This window comes from Aulonocara stuartgranti (genome assembly GCF_965226115.1).
Source record: "Aulonocara stuartgranti genome assembly, chromosome: 3".
In the NCBI taxonomy this organism is placed as follows: domain Eukaryota; kingdom Metazoa; phylum Chordata; class Actinopteri; order Cichliformes; family Cichlidae; genus Aulonocara; species Aulonocara stuartgranti.
In genome coordinates, this window is record NC_138941.1 from 39,548,074 (window position 1) to 39,567,994 (window position 19,921).

The 19,921-nt window shown below is 42.0% G+C and overlaps 1 protein-coding gene and 1 long non-coding RNA gene across 3 annotated transcripts; one reads left to right on the top strand and one right to left on the bottom strand.

Annotated features, from left to right (window-relative positions):
* Nucleotides 1–3,548: 3,548 nt before the first annotated feature.
* tnfsf12 (TNF superfamily member 12) lies at nt 3,549–12,310 on the top strand. 2 transcript variants are annotated; one of them, XM_082525948.1, is made up of 6 exons: nt 3,560–4,239; nt 5,650–5,731; nt 7,893–7,952; nt 8,102–8,125; nt 8,219–8,346; nt 10,968–12,310. In XM_082525948.1, the coding sequence occupies exons 1-6, from the start codon at nt 3,988–3,990 to the stop codon at nt 11,241–11,243; spliced, it is 822 nt and encodes a 273-aa protein (XP_082382074.1). In that variant the 5' UTR covers nt 3,560–3,987; the 3' UTR covers nt 11,244–12,310. The 2 variants fall into 2 exon arrangements, with proteins under 2 accessions (XP_082382073.1, XP_082382074.1); XM_082525947.1 differs by having other exon boundaries at nt 3,549–4,239; nt 8,102–8,346.
* Nucleotides 12,311–14,647: 2,337 nt separating this feature from the next.
* LOC309701733 lies at nt 14,648–16,873 on the bottom strand. Its single transcript, XR_014275232.1, has 2 exons — nt 16,774–16,873; nt 14,648–16,507 (listed from the first exon to the last, which is right to left on the bottom strand). It is a non-coding gene; the product is annotated as an uncharacterized lncRNA (long non-coding RNA).
* Between the last annotated feature and the right edge of the window lie 3,048 nt (nt 16,874–19,921).

Genomic DNA, 19,921 nt, shown 5'->3' on the forward strand with positions numbered 1-19,921 from the left:
CTACAAAGTGCATTTCCACAAAAATCCACACAGAGTCCAAGGGATCACGAGGGGATCATTATGTCTTATCTGCAGCTTCCCATCAGAATTTCAGACCAAGTGCTATAAATTATTCGGTCTCAAACTGTTTTCCCAACATGGATTTCGCAAAGCACTTCAAAATCAAAGTTCAGCCCGTGTTCCTGTCAGTCACGACTGCAGTAAATCTCAGAAGAGACGCTTTGTGCATAAAACAGAGAGCAGCAGCTCACCAGTTTAATATTTTTTAAAATGTTTCCTCAGTTTTTAGTGTGTTGAATGTGTGTGTGTGATTACAACACTGTGTAATAGCAGAGGAGGCAACCGTGACGCATTCTCATTTCCACGGCTGTGCGGCCGTGTTATCCAGTGTACCATAAGAGCTCATATCAGTGTTCCCGGTGAGGTCGGTGTCTTTAATGTCCTCATATTTCCAATGTCGTCTGTGAAATTACCGAAAATAAAAGTTGTGTGGAAACCTTGTGAATTAAGGCTTTTCGGGGCATTTTCGACTTCATCCGCTGAGTTTTTAAAAAAGAGCTTCATGAGGTGCATAAATTCCCTCGGCTCACAGAGGAGCAGTAAATTCCTCAGCTGAAGTCAAAACACTGAAAAGAAAATCACCAAAAATGGATCCATAAGTTTTTCATCTGATATTCGAAGCCATGAAATTGCCACAAAAGGTAGATGCTTGAATTTTGGGTCATTTGCTGTGTGTAAAAACAAACAATGAATAAAACACTCAACATGTACGAGAGTCAGTGGTTTCATGCTGTGACTGTCTTGAAAACCAGAAACTGTCCACCTGTTGGTTTGATTAGAGTAATAAAATCTGTCAGAATTCAAGGTGACGTGCATGTGTAGCTGCGCATTTCTTCTTTAGTCTGTTTGTCTTTCTTTTATTAACATCAGACGTATAGATTTAATATTACTACAAAGTAGATGAGCTGTGCTATCCAGAGCTAAAACTTTAATGCAGCTCAATTTAGCCAATAGGGGGCGTACTGACATCACCCATTTTTAAAAATCCCAGTTTGGTGTCATTTTTTCTCCAACTATGCTCAATACATACTATGCAAAAGTCTTGATTTAGTCCTGATTTCTTTGTGTTTTACTTCCGAGCAGCCAGGCTTTGCAGACATTCTTTGAAGTGCTCTTGAGGAATAGTTCTCCAGGCTTTTTGAAGCTCTTTCAATGTTCTTCTTTGGCTGCTTTTTCACTCATTTTCAGTCCAGTCCTTGTATTTGGTCATCATCAGAGAAATGTTTGGTTTGTTTGTTAAGCCACAAGACAAACATATAAATCAGTCAAGACTAAAAAAAGGCTCTTTAACTCAGGGACTGAAGGGACGAACCACTGCTGTGTCAACACCAAACAGACAACTTAGCAAAGAACCAATTTTAAATTGTACTTTTAGGCACAAAAACACATAATTTGTTCCCATTTCTTTAGCTGAATCTATGAAAAATATCAAGGATAACAAAGTTTGACAGACACAAAATAACATGCCGATTCCCAAAGAGCCATTAGCCAAAAACTTAGCACATCTCTGCACGGTGTGCAGTGTGGCCTTAAAAACAGCTCATGAAAAAGATACAGTTATGAGGTACATTTAGATTTTTATCCACCATGCAATACTGGAAAGCATCTGAGCATGACCCAAACATACTGCCAAAGCAATAAAACACACAGTGGGACACTATCAGCCATGGATTGGCCTCCCCAGAGCCAGACGTCAACATCATAGAAGCAGTGTGGGATCATCTTGACAGAGAACAGAGTTCAGACTGTGTTGAAGAATAAAGATGTTGTAACAAATGTTGACTTTCAAGATCGCTGCAAGCGACCAAACTCTGTCTTTGACTTTTTACACAGTTTTGAATACTTTAGCCTCCACATAAATATACAGACCTCTGCTATATTTAACAGGACATGCACAGATCAAAGTACAAGTACCTGCTGCTAATAAGCCATGAAAAGCTAAAACAGAAAAGTCCACTGGTAGTTATTCAATTTAACTGCCTCAAGGCGCTGCAGCTCACATTGTTCTATTCGCCATGTGAGGACGAGTCACATTTCTGTGGAGTTTTAACCATGAGTAGTGCTAAGCAGGGGTATTTCTCAGTCCCTGTTTGGTGACTCTCCCACGCATCCCATCCACAGTAGCTGTCATAAGGCGGGGTACACTCTGGACAGTTCATCACATGACTCTGATACATACACTTGTGAAATGGAGACGTTCCATGTTTTTGAATCATATTCAACATTTCATCTTCTTCGATACAGTGCCTGCAAATAAACGTGATATACTAGGATGCAAACAAAAAAATATATATTTATCGATAGATGTAACATTTGCATAATCGTCCACAGCGCTTGGCATCTGCTTGCTGAAATGTTAGACCGTCCTTCCGTGCAGTACATTTAAGGGTTTTCTTCCATTCCTGCAAGTGGGCCTTTGCGGATTTGCTGCGTGCTCCTGATCAACATTCACTCTGAATCAATGACTGCAAACTCACCAAAGTTTGAAGCAAGAAACCCCAAATGAAAACATTTCCACCGCTATGCTTTACAGATGGTTCTTCTCCTGAAAAGCCACATTGGGTCCAAACAAGTCTACTGCTCCTGTGGCCAAACAGCTCTGTCTTTCATTGGGCTGCCCAGAGCATGTTATTCCAAAAGTCTCTGTGTTCACCTATATGTTCACTGGAAAACTGTAGATTTATTCTAATCTTTTTGGGCAGGAAGTTATTTTAACCCTAACCCTTCATTTTCACACAAATGTGCACAAGGATGCTCATTCTCACATACGTGTGCGTGCGTTAGACGTTCAGATCGGCAGGTGAGGTGCCAGCAGTGCTGTCCAACAAAGGCTGGAAAGAAGAAGAAGACAGTATGTGAGCAATGAAAGGTTTGTTCTTCTTTAAGAAAAGCATCAGCGTGACTCCTCGGGCTACTTTTAAATTCAAGTTTGATTTTAATTTACTGTTTGATATGGTGCCTGCTGTGTGGGGCCTCGTAAAAAGGCACTAGAGCTCTGAAAAGCGCCTCATACCCCTGCTATTTTAATGAACAGCGTCATTTTGTAAATGTGGCTTCAGCAGCGTGCTTGTTTAAAATGATTCAACGCGCTCTCCAGAAAATATTTTAGGAGTTGCAGAGATCTAGTGGTCAGGACACAGTGTCACCACGTGAAATTCTCTGAAGATAAGAACCTCTGTGCTTTGTATAGAAGGAGCTGGTACTCCTGTTTGAACCCACTGTCCTTTTGTTCCCTGGAACGGTTTATCTTTTTTTCTTTTCTTTTTATAAATTCAATTATGAATGAAAACTTTGCTCTCTGGCTCACCTGTTGATGGCACAGTGGAAACCAAACGTGCAGCGTGCAGATCGTGAGTCTATACAGCCACCGTGTGGTTGCACACGGCACTGTCGCGGACATGAATGGCACATATTTGGAGTTGATGAGAGTGATTTGACAAGCAGCGGAAGCCTCGCGTAAAGCTTTCCGTGCGCTCCCCTCGTCGATTTTCACGGCGGCTGCCAGCTGGTATCAAAAATTCAGGGCGCAGGCAAAGTTCGCCTCCAGCAGAGAGTGTGTGGCTGCGTGTGTGTGCGTCTCTCTCAGCGCGTGTGTGTACATTCATGTGTGCTCGGTCTGTCTGTCTAATAGACTGACCCCCCAGCACGCCGTTTAAAGGGAAGACAAGAGAGCTGAGTCAACGAATCACAAGGAGAAGGATGCAACAGTTGATGTGCGCCAGTTGCACAGTTTTCTTGTATTTGGAGACGGCCTGCACACACGGAGGATGGTGGCCGTGATTTGATCAGATGTTTTTGCTGCTTTGCTTTCAAACTCATCTGCCAGATAAAGCTAAAAGTTAAAGAGCAGATCCTACAGAGCGGTCACAGCCTGTCCTCTTATTGCCAGACTGGACATTTGGACTGAAATGCATTTGGAGGGACTTCATGCTCTGCTGGAATGGAGTTGAAGCGGGGGATTTCGGATGGTCTGCGGCGGTGATTAGCAGCGCAGTCTGCACCAATATGCATCGGATTCTGCAGAGGAGACGAGTACGCAGGCTGCGGGTCGTCTGGGCTTCTCTGGCCCTGGTGGCTCTGTCTCTGGCCGCATGCAGCGCGCTGTTTACGGCGTGGACTTTGCGACAGACGCGGGACCTGTCTCAGTCCTTCAAGATCCTGCAGGACCGACTCGAGCAGGTTTGTGTCATACTTTAGAAAAAGACCTTAATAATTCGAGCGTGCAGACAGCCCCTCTCCGTTTTTGCACCAACAATAATATTTACTCTCCTGCAACTTTTTTTTTTTTTGAAAGACCATCAAGTGTTTCTTATGTAACTTCTTTTGTGGCTGCGGTTACGGGAATCTTGGCTGGGGGCATATGGACAAATCCACACTTCACCCTCCCCCTTTTCTCTCGCCCCTCGCACGTAGACTACTTATTCTCTCGCACCATTTCTCTGCTTGGCACTTTTATTACTCGGCAATAAACGCAGTCAAATTGTGCCGAGTTGTTGCTTGTTTTTGTGTCCGCCTCCCCCTGTTAACCACCTCCACCCCCATTCTCCCCGGGTGGGGGATCATGATTAATTACTCTGGTGCCAGTTGTGCTCCTTTTTTTTTTTAATCTAATTTTACTGGAAAGCCTCAGCTATTTGGCGTATGCCCGCTCACCCCACTGCCTCGAGTCTGCCGGGGACTCGAGGCGTGAAACGGGCTGCACGATAAAGCGTGGCAAGTGTAAATCATTTTCAGCCCGCACAAGCAAACGCTTCTAAATCTCCTGCAAAGTGCAGCTTTCCTAAACTTTTTTCCACTCTCCTTCTTTTTCTGTTTTGCACTTGCAGCAAATATCCGACACTAGATTGCATCACAAGACAAATAAATTTCCTAAAGGAGCCAGAATGGAAATTCTTCTTGTTTTTTTTTCTGTTTTTGAGTTCAGTGTATTTCACAAAACCAGATTGCAATGGATTTTATATCAGGAGAAAGAGAGGGGGGGGGGGGCAAGAAACCTGCACATAACACAAATACCCCCCAAAATTGGACATGTGGAGTGTTGCTGGAGCCCTCCCCAAGGGGGCCCCTGTTCTGTCCATTTGCCGTTAGCCAACTTCTGATGAGAGCCCAGTGAGTGAACGTCTGGAGGGTGCACTGCAGCTCTCTCGGCCTGCTTTTCCACAGTAGCAGTAAATTTAAACATACTTCTTCCCCCCTCCTCTGGAGCAGCTTCTCCTCTTACTCGATTTAGGCCTCCTTCGGTCACCCAGTGGAGTCTCCCCCCCAGCCACCTTCCAGTTGAGGGTTTAAATCCTGTCTGGCTTGACAAAATCAATTTCTTTCTTGCGGAAAAAAAATGACGTGAAGAATTCGAAGTGCTGAAAACATGCATTAGGTGTCGCAACCAGTCGCTGAGGAAGTGGTAGATTTACAGCTAGAATGGCAGCAAAGGGGGCAGGATACTGCCAGAGACAGTCTGCTGCTTATGTGGCTGGCAGGAAATAAAGGCTGTCTGTGGCCGTGAGTGGGTTCTGTGCCAGAAAAAAAAAGTTATGAGAAAAATAACTGGCCGTTTGTTAATAGCTTGGTTTTTTCTGTGTGTTTCAACAGGTCAACAAACAGAGGAAGGCCATTGTTCAGCTGATCCTGGAGAAGAGAGAGCTGCTGGTGGGGCATCGAGTGAAGAGAGATGGTACTAGTGCTGTGATATACTGCTAATTTGGTATCGATCCCATACCAAGTAAATTCATGGCCAGTGTTTCAGCAATACTTTTAACCTCTAAAGGCAGCTTATGTAGCAGATTTATGAGATGAATCATCAATTTGCTAATTCCTAACACATTTAAATGGTTAGTGATGAGTAGTTACTAAGAGAAAACACACCTTTCATCTTTTCATGTATTTTGAAAGTGATTTTTTAAGGACCTGGAGTCTAAATGTGTCCATCTCTAAAGCACATTAACTTCTGTTGTTTAAATGTGCCGAAGTCTGTAATTAAAACAGACGTTAGGCCATTTTTCACAGTAGATGTTTGATATTTTTCCTTTTCCAATAAAATTATTTAACACAATTCAGTTGGCTACACACTGAACTTAGTAGGACATTAATGCGATCCTATCGCGCCAATACCAGCATTTGTATCGATACTATCGATATTAGGCCCAATCCGCCCAAATCTAGATGGTACTGCGTCTCGAAAGCCTGCCAAAGCCTGACATTTTTCTTGCACTGCAGCACCACCGGCATGTATAAGACGTCCTGTCCTTTCAGCTCTCCAAATTGCCACAGACACAGTCTCCTTACCAACTGTTGTTTTTTTAGGAAGAACATTTAACGCAGAGCGCTGGCCAGTCTTGGCCCCACATGCCACTTTGGTCAGGTCTCGCGGGCCGCAGGCACTACCCGCTGCTAAAAGTTGACACAGGAAAAAGTAGGCAGCTGGAAGACTGTTTCAGAAATTACAGGTCTGACCAGAGCGGCCTCGAGTCCCAGAAAAAAAGCAGCTGGCGCGGGCGCTGGGGGCCTTGTTGCACGCTTTCGGGCAATGAAATTGATTTTTTTCCCCACCGCCAGAACACACGACTGACACAGCTATGATTTGTTGTGAAAGCGGTGATATTTGATGACCTATCATTGCTGTATTTATAGCCTCTGCTTGCGTCACCATCACGGGACTGCTTGATTGTCCACGTTTTGCCCGAGAGTGAACCCACACGAGGGCTTTTTAAAGGGGATTAGAGTCTAGATTTCACCAGTGTATCTGTATTGATATCCTCTAAGTGCTAGCTTATTGGTTTTAGTAACTAATATCTCATTAAACTGTCAGAAACTCATGGCTGTCAATGGAAAAAAAGAAGAAAAACGAGGGAATAAGAAGAGCAAACAGCTTTTTCCAGTCTTGCCTTTCAGCAGGACACTGCTGTTATGTTCTCCTCTGAAAAGACCGACAGCTTAAGTCGAGAAAATCTGGCCAGCCTGAGGGCTTTACGCTCGGCCATAGCAAATCCAAAGTCCACAGGGTCACCCACGTGTGAGTTATTTTCACAGGGGCTCAATATTCCCGAATGATGACGGTGGGGGGCGTTTGGCCCGTCTCATCCTGAAACATAAAGTGTGTAATTCACAGTTCATACACAGAGTTGTATCAGTGTTTGAAATCGGCTGGATTGTAAGGCAAAAAAACCCTAAAAAAACTTTTAGTGGGGAATAAGAGCAGGCGGTCATCAGTGCTGTGCTTTATTTATTGCAGCTATCTGAGCTTGTTCTTGGATGAAGCTGGCTGTTGCTTCACTCTGTCTTGCTGCAGCCAAAGACCCTCTTTGACTCTCCTGTTCCTGCACTTCATTTTTCTTGCTTAGCCTTTTAGTTCTTCAGCTTTGCCTTTTAATGCCTGTCCTTTTCTGCTTTATCAGTCACTTTCCCCCTGTCCATCTTAGGGGTTTTATTGGTTTTCTAATTTTTTTTCACCCTTCCTTCCAATCAGATCTCTCCAGCCTCCTTCCTTCCATCCAATCTCTGTATTCAGTATTTTCTACATGACTGCGACCAACTGGCTCCAAGATTAGCTGCTAAACGTGTGTGTGCGTGTGGTGGTGAGGAGGCACGCGCTTCTGACCGAAAATAATAGTTTGAGGAAATATTATTGAAGCACGTGAAAGGAAATCCTTTACCCATCTGCTAACCCTGTTAGAGCCAGCCAGGTCTGGATCTGAATGGCACCAAATTAACGCTTCATGTTATTAGACAGATAGAGATGGGGATGATTGCTTTGTCCAAATAAATTTTTCAAGAAAAAACCCCACAGACGTCATTTTTATGTGCATTCAGTCTCCTTTCCTGCCTCCCTTTTACAGAGAGGACGTCGAAAGCAGGGAGGAGTGGAAATGGAAGGAAAGCGGCGTCTCATTTTGAGAGTAAGTGGCTTGGCAGATCTCTCGTAGCTGTCTCGTGTAGCATCTGCTGAAGTGTTTTCAATCATATACCCCTATACGATTGCACTCATAAAATCTTAATTCACTTTCCCTTTTCCTTTTCTTTCAAAATCGCTTTTGCTTTCCGTCAGTAACCAAAGTCTCCTCTCAGCAAGGTAAGAGTCGTAAAAGTGAAGGACAGAGGTTGATCTTTGAATCTTTTGTCTCTGAGAGGAATGACCTGGGATGTGTGTGCGTGTGTCTAACAGTGGGAGAAGGTGGGGTGATCAAGGGCTGGGAAGAGAGGACGCTGAATATGAGTAAAGCGGTGAGGTACAACAAGGAGCAGGGCACCTTCACCGTGGAGAAAGCAGGCGTCTACTTCCTGTTTTGCCAGGTGAGTTTCTGCTGGGAGCGATAGTTTATTTTGAGCTGCAAACTCTGCATACAAGGTGTGGCTATTAAACAAGGAGTCTGGGCTTATCTAAGCTAACCCAGCATTAGTCTGGGACTGTCTGGCAGCCGCACCTCTACCTTAAAGCTGAACCAGTCACAACTTTTCCATTAATAATGCCTCAAATGAATGTGGGCAGTATTAAAGGCAGCTCAGTGGTGTGCTTTGAACCCAGACAGAGCGCCTCTGAGTGGAGTTAGCATGTTTTCTCTTTACACAAAAGAAAAAAACACCAGGTTAGTCCTGCCTGTTTGTGTGTGATAAACTGTACAAAATCAAAATGGTTCCCAGTTGGCAGCTAGCTGATGTACACAGTGATATGCAAGCAAAGATGAAGTAAAGATCCAGATATTTCCCTCAGGTTCTGGTGAACTGTAAATAAAAGATGCCCACATCTTTTTTTTTTTTTTAAAAGTTCAATTTTCCATCAGTGTTAATTTCATTGTCAAGTAATTTCTCTCAACGACCTTTTTCATTGAGAGAAATAATTTTACTGATGCTTATGTCTGCGAATAGGAACGAGATGAAAATATTCTGGAGAGATGAGATCCAAAGACAAATAATTAAGTTGTAGAAAGGCAGAACGTGTTTGGCAGCGATCCAGTGGTTAGATGCTAACAATCGATCAGCCCTCGGGCAACGGTACAGCTTTTTTTTGGAAACAGAACTCAGAAATCTCCCTGTTTCTCATTAAAATGTGACAAAATGTTAGTGCTTTTGACAAAGACAAGAGCAGACATATGGACACATTTCACATTTGATGTCAATAAAAGTAGGACACCAAACTACGCCACACTTTTACGCTTCATATTTTAATCAACTGAATCACCTTTAGATTTAATATTTACTATAATTTTATGAGATTTATTCGATTAAAACTGACTATGACTTTAGACTTATGACTAAAATTAAATCAAAATTTGCACTGGTTGCTGAAGAACATAATTGGACTGGAGCCGATCCGCTTGCGCTAGCTAGCTTAGTTAGCATACCTTGCTAACTAAGCTAGCTATCTAGCTGTTCACTTTTAATATAAACCCTTCAAAGAAAATTTGGTTGCACAGTATTAATGTCCTCTGCTTAAGGTTTTAAAATTCATAATGCTACTGTAAAACAATATTTTTGCAGTAATGTTACAAAACAAAAATCACTGGCTAATGAATTATACCTCACAAGTTGTTAGTCAGCAAGCACACCTTGGCTAATCCTCCTTTCTGGAACTTGGTATGACAAATGTTTACTTAAGTTTTTAATTCAAATGAGTGACTAAGTCCATAAACTCAACAGGAAAGTGTTTAAAGAGGTCAAGAAAGAGACATTTTGCCTTAAATGTATATAGGATTAGAATTATTTTTGTACCTGTATCGCCCCCTGGTGACTATTAAAAAGAACACAAGCTAAGTTACTTCTACATTGGCTTCACTCTTTAAACCCTGAGGCTTTGTACTGTTTACAGTTACGCATTAGCCAGTATGTAATGCAGCAAACAAAGTCGACATTGTGTAATGTATTTTTAGGGAATTCAGTTTTCGCTGACAGTGAATTATTTCCTGGAACGGGCAGCTCTGTTTAATTCCTTTTATGACAAAATGATTAAGAAACCCATATTCGCAGTAAGAGGAGTACACTCTTACAGGAAACAAATAAAAAAAATCAAAGTCTTTGTCATCTGCTGGTGACTGATGACATAAATTCATCTTTTTTTAACTTTTTTTTTTTTACAAAGTCATATAATGAAGTACTTCATTATATGACTTCCCTTTAACCTGACTTCTTCTGAAACCACATACTGTGTCATACTTCGTGTTTGCGATGGGCACATCCATCTTTTATATACAGTCTATGTAAAAGACCAAAACAGAGTCAAAATGAAAATGTTTTGTCCCAAAGGTATAAATGCAGCTTTAAAGTTGATTAGGTATCTTTATATTATTTCACAAAATTCTATATTTTTATCCTGCCAACTTAATTTCAAAAAACAATTTCAGACTATGGTTGGGTAATAATTTAAAGTGAAATTAAAGTAAACTGAAACGGGTTCATGGGATGGTTAAGACAAAGTTCAAACACTGACGATTCTGAGAAAGATGAATCCAGCTGAAAACATCTTAAATAAAACAGAGATCCAGGTTAAAGCATCACACCTATAAAAATACATTTCTTACTTTTAGTCTGGTGAATTAGGCTCCAGCCCCCCTGTGACTCTGAATTGGATAGGTGGAAGAAAATGCATGGATGGTTGGATAGTAGGGTGAATTAAAAAAGTCTGCATGCAAAGCTAGAAGCAAGCTTTATTTAGCTCGAGCAGTCATAGTGTAGATGTATGAATCATGTTTTTGGAGAGCTGGGTATCAGGTTTTGGGTAATCTCAAGTATCCAGGCCTTCCTCCTTGTCAGGCTGACAGAAGTCTGGAGAAAATCTAAGCAAAAGGAAAAAAAAAAAAAGAGAAAGAAAAAGTCATGAAATCCCGAGACAGTGTGCTTGGGTTTCACATGAATACTCCAGAAACAAGTTCTCCCTCTGCTGACCTGTTCATGAGAGATCATCTTCTCTGTCCATTCAGGTGTTGTTCAACGAGCAGCAGTCTCAGTACGTGAAGCTGGACGTGGTGACCCTTGGCTTGAGGGCTCAGAAGCTGCAATGCATGGAAGGCTACGGGACAACCCCCTCTGCCGGGCCGCACCCTTTCCACTTCCTGAAGCCCTGCCAGGTGTCCGGCCTCCTGCGACTGGACAAAGGCACGGAGCTGCAGGCCATTACGGGCCCGTCCTTCAGACTCCACAGCGTAGGCAATCCCTCCGCCTCGCCTCACGTCTTTAGCATCTTTAAAGTTAACTGAAGCGCACTGTGGAAACTTTTTGTTTGTTTTTGTTTGTTTGTTTTAACGAGTAAACAGACTCATCAGAGAACTAACTTGTTTTTGTGCGGACAAGATTGTTTTATAAATGGTGAAGCTGTCATAAGCGGTCGAGGCATCGCTTAATGCTACGGCTTCTTCCCAAAGACGTTAATTTGAAAGACAAACCCTGACATTTGGGGAAGCTGTTGTGGATTTTTTTTCCCTCTGGACTGCAGAGCTGTTTTGGAACGCAGATTTTTGGAATAAAACCAAGGCCCGCAGTGAATGTCTGCTGAGGGAACAGATGTGATGGGAGCTGTTCTGTAGATAAAGGGCTTCATATAAAAAAGAAGAAGCAGAAGAAAACTCCTTGGATGTTCATCTTAGCCTGTGTATTACGCTATAAATTGTGCTTAAACTCTTTATAAGACTATGAGTAAAGCTGTGCATGCACCTTCCACTTCCACAGCTGAGAGCACATCTGCAAGCGGCCTACACGAGTTGTCATATATTTTATACAATGTAGCGTCAGTGTGTATGAAATCTTACAAATCAATTTTGTTTCTGTTTATACTGATTTTATAATATCAATGCAAGCATTTTCTTTAAATACTTTGGATATATTTTACACACATTTTACATTTTATCAAGGAGATGGTTTGGGCGGTGTTTTAAATGCCATGGATGTGAATTTGTTATCTTTTTGTAAGGTTAAAATGATTGTTTGTATACTTTGTTGTGCAAGTTATACCGAGCGAAGCATAGAGCTTTAAATATAGCTTGTCCTTACTCCCTCTTCTTCACCTGATTGATGACCATTTTTCAAGAAATAACCTGATAAAACTGTTAATTATTCAGCCAAAATACAGATAAAGCTGTATTATAAATGAAGTTAATACATTTTCCTTTTTTTTTCATCACGTTGGCAAAGTATAGATGCTTATGTAAGTTATTCACAAAGAACTAACAGAAAGAACATCACAAAAATGAAATGCACTGCCATGAAATTGGTACACGCTTTCATTCACCCCTGAGCGAATTCATATAAAAACAGCCGTTTCCTGTCAGCCTCAGCTGGATGTTTTTGTTTTGCAGTCATCGTTGTGGCTGATGATGGGTCTTTAATGGTCGACTGCGCATGTAGGCACAATCGGTTCACGTACAGCAAACTCAGTGTTATCTTATTTGGCAGAAATCTATGCATTTTCTGTTCTTTGTGACCATTTGAAAAGCTTTCATTAATCCAATTCAGGGTCACAGCAGTGCTGGAGCCAATCCCAGTTGCCATAGGGCGAGGGGTGAGATAAGTGGCCCCGAAAAAACTAACAAAGAAACTGTATATGCATGACTAAAACCCAAATTTTCAACAGATAATCTTATTACACTTAGTGATTTCCTTTAAATCTGACTGAAACCTCTTAGAAGGAGATCCAAATACTTTCATGCCTGAGAAATCCTCTGTCATGGATATTCACACCTCTCAAATGAACCTGCTCATGTTAGTAAAACATTTTCTACTTTTATTGAAGATGCTACCCTGCACCTGAACACATGGAGCTTCACAAAGTCATCTCCAAGTCACAAAATAGATTATTAAACCCTTCTGCTAATCAGCCCTCTCAATGCGGTAAACAGTGTGCAACATTAGTACTACTGATTGCAGACCAGTGACGTCCAACCAGAGATTCTTGTACACCAGGATATAACTCTGCAGTTTCAGAGAGGTAACAGAAAGCCATTTTCTTACCAAGTGTGGCATTGTAGGAGCGCTGTGAGAGGACGTGCACACCTTCGACACCTCTCTCTACACAGAAAAGCCCCATGCACAGTCTGATATCCTCGTGTCAGTGTTGTTCCTACATCATCATAATAACGCTGGCCCAGGATCAGCATTGCACCCGACCAGTGACGTTGTCTGAGTTAGTTAGCATTCAGTTAGCATTAGCCAAAAAGTTAGCTAAGTTAGCAAACCAAGATAAATAAACTAAATTTGGCTAGCAGCAAAACTAACCCGATAATATGTTTGTTATATTTTATAAATGAACAAAGAAAACACTTGAAATGCTGACCATTTGTTTTAGAAGAGAGGTTTATTTTAACAAAGGTATGGTTTTACTTTTTTCTCCATATTTTAAAGTTATGCGATCACAACAACGTGCTTCGTCAGTTGCAATTTTGATACTGGACTGACATCATTATGATAATGCAGTGAGAACACCAACACAGGGATATCAGACACGTCAGCCTCCTGGCAGATTCAAACCCAGACGCTTCTTGTTGTAAGGTAACAGTGCTAACCTTTGCACCACCATGCAAGCCCTAACTAATCTACTACATAAGTTAAATGCTAATAGGTTCAAAAAGTTAGCTGGTACTGAAATGAAGAGCCAATGAAAGTTTATATCAAAAGGAAAGAAGCATCGGGACAAAGTTAAAACATGAAAGAGCAGCGATGAGGCTGCTGCTAAGGGCTAAGCTAAAGGACCCACGACAGCAAAAGCAACCACATATGTTACTTCACATTTATCATTTTTGTATTTTAACCAGTTAGTAAATGGTTAAAACAGATACCTAAAAGTAAGAAATAGTGAACTGAAAGTTATGGATTAACAGTAGAGGGTAAATACCAATGGGCTATATTGTGAGTGTTAAACAGCTAAAATTAAGTATAAATTAAGAAAAGGAAATGAATGTCATCTATCCATTTATGCAATATGGATAAATGACTTCATCACCCACAGTATGCGTTAATATTGTAGTATCAGGGTCAGAATTTAACAAACTGGCCCTAAAAACGGACCCTTTATTGTATAAAATTATTTATAACAAAGGCAACCAGTGAAAGGGTTACCAGAGCTCATCTGGGCACTGTGGGTATGCATGGGTCTGACAAAAACGACTGAGAGTCATTGCTGTAGTCTGTCCTTTTACCCTTTTGTGGCTTCATTTTTATTACAGTGAATTTATAAAAGCCAGATATTAAATCAGTTGTGTGACACCAAAAGCAGAACTCTGCAGAAACATGGAAAAGATCCAACATCAATTTTCAAGGGAGTCGTTCCAGGTTAACCTCGGAAAAAAAGAAAAAAAAAGAGAGTTCTGGTTATTTGGTGTCTGACTGCAAAAGAGAGGTGAATGGTGTCAAACTGAAAGTTACATTTAAGAGTTCAGTTTAATATCTAAAAGCTTTTAGTATTGGGTTTGTTTTACTTTTATATCCTTCTGGAAATATAACTCCTTCCATTCTCTCATACGCTGCTGGTTTCCGTAATATTCCTTGCTACAATGCAAACAGTGTGTATTTCTAGCCGTGGGTTTCTGCACTCCCACTCTTGTTTATAAGTAGTTTTTGTGGATGGACCACATTGGTTTCTCCTCAGCACTTTACTGCAGCGATCGCAGCGTTTTTAATTGGAACCAAACATTTATGTTTTCAAATGGAAAAAAAAACGTCCGATTCTGCAGTGCAGACGATATATCCTGTTTGATTTCCTCATCATTTTCCTCTTTCCTCTTTATGTCTCAGTCATCCCCCCCTCCACATCCCTGTGCACCTCATACTTCCCTGTCAGCACCAATCAGACTACACACACACACCAACAACCCTCTAAATTTTCACTTCCTGAATCTGAACCTGAACCACATAGCTTAAAGTCTTTTGAGGAAAAACATGCCTCATCCCACCCCCGCCACCACAAACACACACACAACACACACATGAACACTTCCCTGCCCCAATTCCTTTTTCTCTAAATGTCAAAGTTTATCGCCATTTCGGAAAATTCTGTAATGTTGTGAAGACGTTCTCTGTAAAATGATGATGTATGCATTGCCTAAACATTGTTACACTTTGAAATAAACCTTCCTTACTGTTTTTGAAAAGCTCAATTTCTTTTAAGAAAGAGACTCAAAAATAGGTTAATGGGAAGCATAAAACAGCTAACAAAGCATAAGCCAATTTAGAACCATTATCCTGCTCAGCCTTGAATATTGGAGAGGAGAATGACTCCATACATGATGGAAAATGGATATGTGAACACCTTGATCCAAAAGAGAGGCATTCCATGCTTCACGGGATGCCTGGAACACAGAGGAGTCCTAGGCCAGATGACACATGAAGCCAGGTCAAAGAAAAGCAATCTGACAGTAGTCTGGCTGGACTTTGTAGACATTCCTCACAATCTTGTCAGAATAGCCATAAAGTATTACCACGTCCCAGACCGCATCAAGGGAATGATCTGTAGCTACCTGCGAGGGATCAAGCTCCGCTTCAAGACCACAAACTGCATCACCCAGTGGCAGCACCACGAGAAAACGATTGTCACTGGTTGTGCAGTCTCCCCCAGCCTATCATCCTGTTATGAACCTCATGAAAAATGTAACCAGAGACTCGGCGAAGAACTGAAGCATCTGATAACAGTGATAAAGGACTTCGTGGGTGACCTTATAATCACAACATCTTCCCATGTGCAGGCAAAATTGGTCCTAACCAAGCTTGATGAGGTGGCAACACAGACTACGATGACTAAGGGACAGCAGCAGCATCCACAATACTGAAGAGAAAGCATAGGGGTGGTTGAAGACTACTGATAAATCTGGGCTCCTGGGGAAGTTTCAGACATGGCTGTATCAACAACGCTTGCTTCCAAGGTTGATGTGGTTTCTGATAGTGTATAAAGTCCAGCTTACAGCAGTGGAAGGAGTGGAACGAAAGATCATTGAGCACCTAAGAAGCTGGCTCCAAGTTTTACTCCAGTCGGGCTCTACATCTGGGCAACTACAACTACTCTGTCATCTCTCATTGCAGAGTTCAAAGTGGCAAATGCAGGTTTGCCTTCATCTTCAGAGATTCAAGAGACAACAAGGTCAGAGAAGTAGGTTAAAAACCACATCAGGACAAGAGTGGAAGGACTCTAAATCACTGGTCCAAGAGAAAGGAATCTTTAAAATCCAACTTTATTCGAGCACCCTGTGCAGGATGACAAAGTCTGGGCATCATATGCTTCCAAAAATCTGGAAAAGTTTAACTTAACAAAGAGGAAAACCATGATCCAGGCAGAAATGAGAAATATGGAGGAGTACCAGAGGAAGTTAAGAGCAGTCAAGCTTACCTCCCAGGGCTCAGGGGCAACGTGGGTCAATCAACCCCAAGAGGAAGGTGACTTGGTGTCATGGTCCAGGAGAGTGGCTGTGTTTTTCCACGTTTCCACTGAGTCCCACCTCTGGGCGGAGCCCTCATCCACACGCCTGTCATGCTCATCTGTCTGTGATCCAGGATAATCAGCCATCAGTATTTAAGACCAGCGCATTCAACTTTTCTTCACCAGTTCGTCTCATGATCTACGTTAGTATTAGGCCTCCTTTGCATCTTGTGATTTCTCTTGTTCATGCTAACTTATCCTGTTCTCCTTGTGTTTCTAGTAGCTTCTCGGATTCACCATACTCCTCATTCGCACTTCTTTTCACTCACCTGGACGCTGGTCATCTCTGGAAATGCTAACCACTCCCTCTCATCTGTCTGGACACTCACCTGCCCAGTATTGCTTTTTCCTAGTCACCCTCCACTTGCTAGCAAAAGACCCTTGTTCAAGTTCCATGCCACACACGATTCCTGACCCTCGTTCGAGTTCCACGTGCCACCCACAATTCCTGTGTGTACTGTTTTCACTTGAGTTTAGTAAATAAAGTCCAGGTTGATCCCATTGCCCTTTTCTGAGTCTGCATTTGGGCTCTTTGACACTTGGGTTGACTTATGGAGGTTGGAGCCATCCAAATCTGCACAGCAGGGGCACGAGAGATGACCTAATGTGCAAGTTCTACAGGAACCCTGGCACATATTGTAACGTCGGGTTGCGTTTAGTGGTTGAGAGGAGGCGGCAAAACACTTAGCAGGGTAGCCAAAAGAATACACACTCACGCTGGCGTTGGGAATTCCACAGTGTGTTCTTTAATATACCTTCTCTTCATCAACCATATAAGCCCGGTTGAACGGCTGCAGCTTAACAAACATAGCGCACAGTGTTCGTACAACCCATAACGTTGCAAACAAAGGTGTCTGGAGAGGTAAAACATAAAATCCGTCCCTCCTCATGCACTAGCGTGTAAGCACATGTTCACACCATCACAGAGAGAGAGAGCAGAGCAGTGGCACAAACTGATGACACCATCAACCCTCGACTTGGGTGTCTTAAAGGGACACCACACCATAGTGGCTGTTACAATATCTTATTAGTGTACATGTCTGCTCTTAACCAAGGCAGATACAAGTGGTGCCATGACAAGGTACTGGCTGCACTCGCAAACGTCCTAGAGCAAGAGCCCATCCATACTTCTGTCCATCCAGCCATCTTCTTTTGTTTATCTGAAGTTGAGTCACAGTGGCAACAAGCTAGGCACAGAATTCCAGTCATCCTTTTCCTCAGCAGTGTTTTTGTAGTTCCTCCTGGGGGGGTCCAAAGACACCCAAAATTATATATATTGTGGATCTACCCCAGATGCCTGAAAAAAAATATAGGATGGTTGCGTATCCATGACTTTGCCTCTTTGGTCACTTACTCAAAGCTCATAACTGTAAATTGACCAGTAAAGTTTGACCTTCTGGCTTGGCTCTGAAACAATTTTTCAAAAATTCTTATGTTACTCCTTGTCTGCTTGATGGGACCAGCAGTTTTTACAGTTTGTTGCACCTCACCAATAAATAGTAAAATATGTCAGTCTTTTTGGTTATGGACACCTTGTCATATAAAGTAAGTGAGCTTGTTGCTGGCGTTACCTGTGAGTAGTTCAGCTCAGGATTAATTTTTATTAGAAGTTTGTATTTCACCAGTATGTCTCATTTTATTGTTTATTATTATTGTGTAGATGTGATATTGTATTGTGGCATACTTTCACTTTTGTTGCATATGTCATATTTATATTAATGGAAACAAATAACCAATTGTTAATAGCAGGAAAGCAGATATTAAATTATTTGGGCAATTAATAAATATATTAATACATTTTGGGCTTTCAAGATACTGATTACAAAGTAATGTACAGAAGAAAACTAAATACGTTAGACATCAGTACATCGACATCAAATGTAAAAAGATGGGTTCTGACTCGATTGACCACACTGATGAGCGTTAAAAACAAAAACATCTACAAGCCCAAGATATAAATGTAAAAATACACGAACAGTACAGAAGAGTATTCACCTGAGATGTAGAGCTATCTGCAGAGGGCTTCCCAGTGTGTACCTCAAGGGAGCTGAAATCATCTCCAGACTCTCCTATTAGGGAGTACAAAGCTCCTATAACAGTGAACGCTCGTCTGTGAGCGGCAGCAGTCTGTTCTGAATAGCAGAGCAGGGTGACTCTTCACCTTTTAGTCATTGTGAATCACCAGTCATCTGCTCCTCAAGGTTGCTGTGCATGTGTGCGTGTGGGAGGCAGAGGGGCCTGCGAAGGGGAGACACTGAATCAGCGCGGCGTCCTCAGAGCTTCCAGACTCTTGCAGCATCCACCATCAGAGCAGAGCGACTAAGACAATTGGGTGTTAGGTGGTGTTCACACAAATTAAGTGATCGTGACTGTGGTATTTAAAAACTGAGAAGAAATAACATTTAAGAGCTTTAAAATGCAACTTGCTCACTTCACTGCCTTCCACATGAAACTTAATATAGCTAATGTTTGCACATTTAGATACTGACTCCTCTTTTATTTTTTCTACTCGATGAAAAAATAAGACTCAGTGATTTGTTTTCACTGATTCCATTCAAAATACTGCATCAACGAAAATATTGTGATGCTATTTCATATTTTAGTATCTCTCTTTCTCTAAAATGTACCAATGTAATAAAGCCAATTATTTTGACTAAAATAGTTTTGCTTGCTGTGTGAAAAGACTGAAGGTTTACAGCTCCGTGAGGCTGAATACGGTAGATAAATGGCTTACTGCACTATCAAGCTAGGTCCCTGTTGGAGTGGCATGGAGTTTGTAGTCTAGCAGAAAGAAGCCAACTTCATCATCTTAGACTGCAGACAGCAAAAGTCTTTTTTCTGCTTTTTAAAGTAAAGTGTGCGTGTTAGTCCCCATAGGGAAATAGTTCCTCTGCATTTAACCCATTCACCCAGTGGGCAGCCACCAGTGCAGTGCCCGGGGAGGAGTGTGTAGGGACGGTACCTTGCTCAGGGGTACCTCAGGGTAGCCGTTCAGTGGAGTCGAACCCCCGACCTTCTGATCATGGGGCCACCACTCTACCTACTGAGCTATCCCTGCCCTGAAATAATTTCTGTGAGATGGTCCACATAATAGTACTCAAAGCTCACTGATGCCACAGGGCAGAACAAAGAGTACAATTATGAGACAACAATAGTCTGAGTTCGCCCATGAGAGCAGAGGACCACTGGAGAGGCTGAATTGTATTAAGAGGATCAAAATTCACTGATCTGAAACACAAGATGGGACAGGACAATTGCAACACCTTCACATTCTGTTGTAGATTTGTTGATGTGCTGTTGCACAACCAGTTTCTGCCAAGTTTTAGCTGTCAGTCAGATAGGCTTACATGTCCTCACATATACTTTGGTCTCCGGAGGAGTTCATGATTGACTTGGTGATTGCAAGGTGCCCAGGGACTGTGTCTGCAGAGAAAGGCCAGACTGTCACCTCTCTACCACCGTGCTGACAGTTGCTTT